Source organism: Cynocephalus volans, chromosome 4 (assembly GCF_027409185.1).
Source record: "Cynocephalus volans isolate mCynVol1 chromosome 4, mCynVol1.pri, whole genome shotgun sequence".
Classification (NCBI taxonomy): domain Eukaryota; kingdom Metazoa; phylum Chordata; class Mammalia; order Dermoptera; family Cynocephalidae; genus Cynocephalus; species Cynocephalus volans.
This window is the reverse complement of record NC_084463.1, coordinates 147,799,114-147,801,061: the sequence shown is the minus strand read 5'-3', so window position 1 is coordinate 147,801,061 and position 1,948 is coordinate 147,799,114. Positions and strand designations below refer to the sequence as shown.

The following is a 1,948-nucleotide window of genomic DNA, read 5'->3' as shown; positions in this document are numbered from 1 at the left end:
AAATGCTGATGGCAGCCAACCTCGCAATTGTGACATAGGATATGTCTCTATACATTGGAAAATGTTTGGTGAGTGAAATCAACCCATGATGAAAAGCACTAGTCTAACTCTATCTCTATCTAATTCTACTTACACATATTTTTGTTTGCAAGACATTTGTTTATATTGTAATATAATTAAGAAAGTTCAGATGTATATTATTTATACTAGTTTTGCCTCCTAAAATTCTCCCTGGTGATAATACAGGAAAGCTATTGAGTATGATTATGTCTCTGTCTAGAATAGGTTTTCTGATACATCTGGATGGAAAAACACAACCTAACAGTGGTGAACGAATTCATTCTGACGGGCATCACTGATCGCCCTGAGCTGCAGGCTCCATTATTTGGGCTGTTTCTCATCATCTATGTAATCTCAGTAGTTGGCAACTTGGGCATTATAATTCTCACCAAGGTGGCCTCCAGGCTGCAAACCCCCATGTACTTTTTTCTCAGACACCTGGCTCTTACTGATCTTGGTTATTCAACAACTGTGGGACCTAAAATGTTAGTAAATTTTGTTGCAGATCAGAACACAATCTCCTATTATTTTTGTGCCACACAGCTAGCTTTCTTTCTTGTCTTCATTGTTAGTGAACTTTTTATACTCTCCGCAATGTCCTATGATCGATATGTGGCCATCTGTAACCCTCTCCTCTACACAATTGTTATGTCACAAAGGGTATGTCGACTGTTGGTGGCAATTCCTTATCTCTACTGCACATTTGTGTCTCTTCTAGTTACCATCAAGATTTTCACCTTATCCTTCTGTGGCTACAATATCATCAGACATTTCTACTGTGACAGTATCCCCTTGTTATCTTTGCTTTGCTCAAATACACAAGAAATTGAATTGATAATTCTGATATTAGCAGCTTTTGATTTGATTTCATCTCTTCTGGTAGTTCTTGTGTCTTACCTGCTCATCCTCGTAACTGTTCTCAGGATGAACTCTACTGAGGGCAGGCGCAAAGCTTTCTCTACCTGTGGATCCCACCTGACTGTGGTCATAGTGTTCTATGGGACATTGATATTTATGTATGTGCAGCCCAAATCCAGTCATTCCTCCGACACTGATAAAGTGACTTCCATATTTTACACCCTGGTTATACCCATGTTGAATCCCTTGATCTATAGCTTGAGGAACAAAGATGTAAAATATGCCTTACAAAGAACATTGAATAACTTATGCAATATTTTTCATTATGTATGATTTTTAAAAGGAGTGTTATGGGTGTCAATCTTTGCTCTGTATGTCTTCAGAAAGAATAGCAAGCACAAATGGATTCAACATGTATTTATACATAGTCTTGTATATACCAGGGTCTCCTAATTGTTGTATATAGATTAACAAACATAACACTGAAAATCTTTGTCTTCCATGAGAGGAACAGAGAAAGTGTATGCATAGTAAGTCAGTTTTATAGAACAGCAAAGTGTGTTCCATATATGCAGACTAAAAAAAAAAAAAAATAGGCAAGTGAATATGCTGAGTGGGAGTAGGGAACAGTGGTAACTGCATATGGGACTGGCAAGGGTTCTTGTTCTTTATCATCTGTTGGAATAAAATTTACAGTGATTGTGTGTATGTTTCTGCTTGTGTGTGTGTGTTCATGGGTTTGTGTGTACACGAGCTCTCTCTTTATCTTTTAGCCTTCACACTTTTTGCTGGCACATTTTGGAGTTGTGCTCAGTACTGGTTGCTGACATAATATGTAGTAATCTGAAGTCTGATGAATGTGCTCAAGTAATAACTATTCCAAACAATGCGATCCCATGTTTTCTCCTCACAAAGACTTTATTTCCATATATGAACATTCTTTCTTTGTAACTTAATAACCCATAGATTCTGACTGGCTCCTGATTTTGTCTCAATAAGCTCATTTTGTTGATACTAGTGGGTATATCAG

The 1,948-nt window shown here is 37.3% G+C and overlaps 1 protein-coding gene across 1 annotated transcript; it reads left to right on the top strand.

The window, feature by feature from the left end:
* The first annotated feature begins 303 nt into the window (after window positions 1-303).
* Window positions 304-1,251, top strand: LOC134375152 (olfactory receptor 8K3). The gene has a single exon (XM_063093345.1). The coding sequence runs from the start codon at window positions 304-306 to the stop codon at window positions 1,249-1,251; it is 948 nt and encodes a 315-aa protein (XP_062949415.1).
* The last annotated feature ends 697 nt before the right edge of the window (window positions 1,252-1,948 follow it).

Coding starts and splice junctions, on each gene's coding strand:
- LOC134375152 (XM_063093345.1), top strand. CDS start 304: ATGGAAAAACACAACCTAACAGTGGTGAACGAATTCATTCTGACGGGC.